This window comes from Rhagoletis pomonella, unplaced genomic scaffold (genome assembly GCF_013731165.1).
Source record: "Rhagoletis pomonella isolate Grant_MI unplaced genomic scaffold, Rhpom_1.0 Rhpom_scaffold_17863, whole genome shotgun sequence".
NCBI lineage: Eukaryota > Metazoa > Arthropoda > Insecta > Diptera > Tephritidae > Rhagoletis > Rhagoletis pomonella.
In genome coordinates, this window is record NW_023476386.1 from 722 (window position 1) to 3,031 (window position 2,310).

Consider the following 2,310-nt stretch of genomic DNA (forward strand, 5'->3'; position numbering starts at 1 on the left):
TGACGCACAAGATACAATTTTGGATGAAATGACGAATATGATGCAAAATGTGAGGGTCATTGGAAAACTAAGTTTGTTGCCATCTTAGAAAGGTAAAATTTTCATTCATGTGTAGTCTAGATTCAATGAAAAAGTAATATAATTATCAATTTATAGGAATTATACAGTCAAATAGAGCAGTGAAATTGTTATTTCAATATTTAAAGAGCCGTTTCAATGTAAAATACATTCTAACCTATCGCTTAAATCAGGATGTATTAGAAAACTTCTTTGGCGTTATTCGTGCAAAAGGCGGCTTACATGACCATCCTGACCAACAAGAATTTAAATACCGGCTTAGGGGATATATTCTTGGACACAACCAAGGTGTGATATCCGACAACGCCAATATCGAAGTTGACGACACCCCAGATATTGAAGTTTCTCAGCCACCTCTTACAGGTATATATTTCAAATAAATAATTTCCCAAAGACATAATAGTAACTTTTTACTTTTTTATTAATTACAGCAAAACTTTTCAAGGCTATAAATGTCTCTGCAATAAGGGAGGAGCCGACTGAAGAGTTCCATATTAATGAATTGGAGTATCACGGACTAGAAAACCTTGCTGGGTATATTTGCCATAGGTTTCGAGATGAAATCCCCAGCACATTGTTACAAAGTGAGGAAAACCAGTTATACTCTTGGGTAAATCAGTGGAACGAAGGTGGATTATCTGTTCCAAGCAGTGTTATGATGGATCACATGCGTCGGATGGAGGATATTTTTAAAACGATCAATGGGGAAAGCTTGATGATCACAACCCAGTTTTTGGAAAAGCATATCGAAAAGGCTTCTGATATAGACTGTGACAGAAAAATTAAAAAATTATTCTTTAGGTCTAGAATGTACATAGTAATACGCAAATTAAACAGAGAAATTGAACAAAATGTCCGTTCAAGAAAACAAAAGTATGTTAAAATATTAACGTAAATGTTATTTATAAGTTTTAGCTGTAAATAAACTTTTAATTTTTATTATCTGAATTAACTTATTAAGTTCCAAAATCATTTTCATTAAATTTTGCTTTATTTAAACTTAATCGGTTATAATGTTTCATAACTTAATACAAGTGTAATGAATTTATTTTAAGTAGTTTAATGTAGTACCATATTTCTAAACAGTTTTTCTAAATAGAAAATATTAACTTTGTATAACATAGTGTCAAGATAGATGACAAATTTAATGCACAATGAATAAATGTACAAAAATCTATTTCAACTTAGTGCCGTTTTTGTTTTTAAAATGTTCTCTAATGATTTCATAGTTGTAATAGTTGGTTTTGCATATAATTGTGAATCTATTCTGTGGATTCACATTTTTTGCACGGCTTCCAATAACTACCTAATTGGCTTTGATTGTTGAATTGCAACAATGACTTTCTCCAATTTTTCACATTTACATTTTTTTCGAGTAGCTGCTCGGCAGTGTGGTGGGGTTCACTGTGTATGCAAAGATTTTTTTTTTTTTTTTTTGTCTTTCTAATATCGCTAAAACCCTTTATTTTCACATAAGTGTATGTATGAATATTCGTAAGTATGCAGGCATATGGGCAGATTTGTTATCATTACTTGGAATACATAGATTTAGAAATATAAATTTTACAAAAAAAAAAAACATCAACAAAAAAGGAAATTTTTCTAATCAAGTACTTCCCGATATGAGATCGTCGCCACTGTACAAGATGTGGAATAGTTGCTGCTGGTGATGACATGTATGTATATAAATTTTCATGAGATATACCGATTACACTTGACATGTCTTAATTAAGATAAATTCAAAAATAATAATGTTGAATGCGATTGATATTCAAATTTCAAAAATTTAGTTCAACATTGTGCGTCGGTCATAGATGTGACGACGTTGTTCGCGTACTTGGCGCTTCCACTTATCCGTCTGATGGCCAACACGATTCAATACATTGGCTCGCGAGTTCAACTCTTGATTTGCCATGCCGGTTGGTAATGGTGGGGCAGTAGCACTTGCGTCATCATCTTCGTTTGTGTGTTCCTGATAATTCGCCTTAACACGTTTGTTGAGTAAGGGATCCAAGCAAATGAGGAAGAGCATGTATATCACCAGAATTGATATAATCCAAATAACAATGATGACAACGACCTTTAAAAGTGTGGTGTTGCGCGCTTCATGCTGGCATTTGCATTCTGGGCATATCTCCAGCACTTTACCATTTTCACTCAAGCGTGGAACCAAAGCTCCATCACAAACACATTTGGGCGTTGAGTTTGCAAAGTCATTTGTGGTATTTTTTT

The 2,310-nt window shown here is 33.2% G+C and overlaps 1 protein-coding gene across 1 annotated transcript; it reads right to left on the reverse strand.

Annotated features, from left to right (window-relative positions):
* Positions 1 to 1,518: 1,518 nt before the first annotated feature.
* Positions 1,519 to 2,305, reverse strand: LOC118757428 (uncharacterized protein CG1161-like; the record flags this gene model as incomplete). Its single annotated transcript, XM_036492140.1, has 1 exon — positions 1,519 to 2,305. A coding segment is annotated over one exon (441 nt), but the record flags the coding sequence as incomplete, so codon positions are not given.
* Between the last annotated feature and the right edge of the window lie 5 nt (positions 2,306 to 2,310).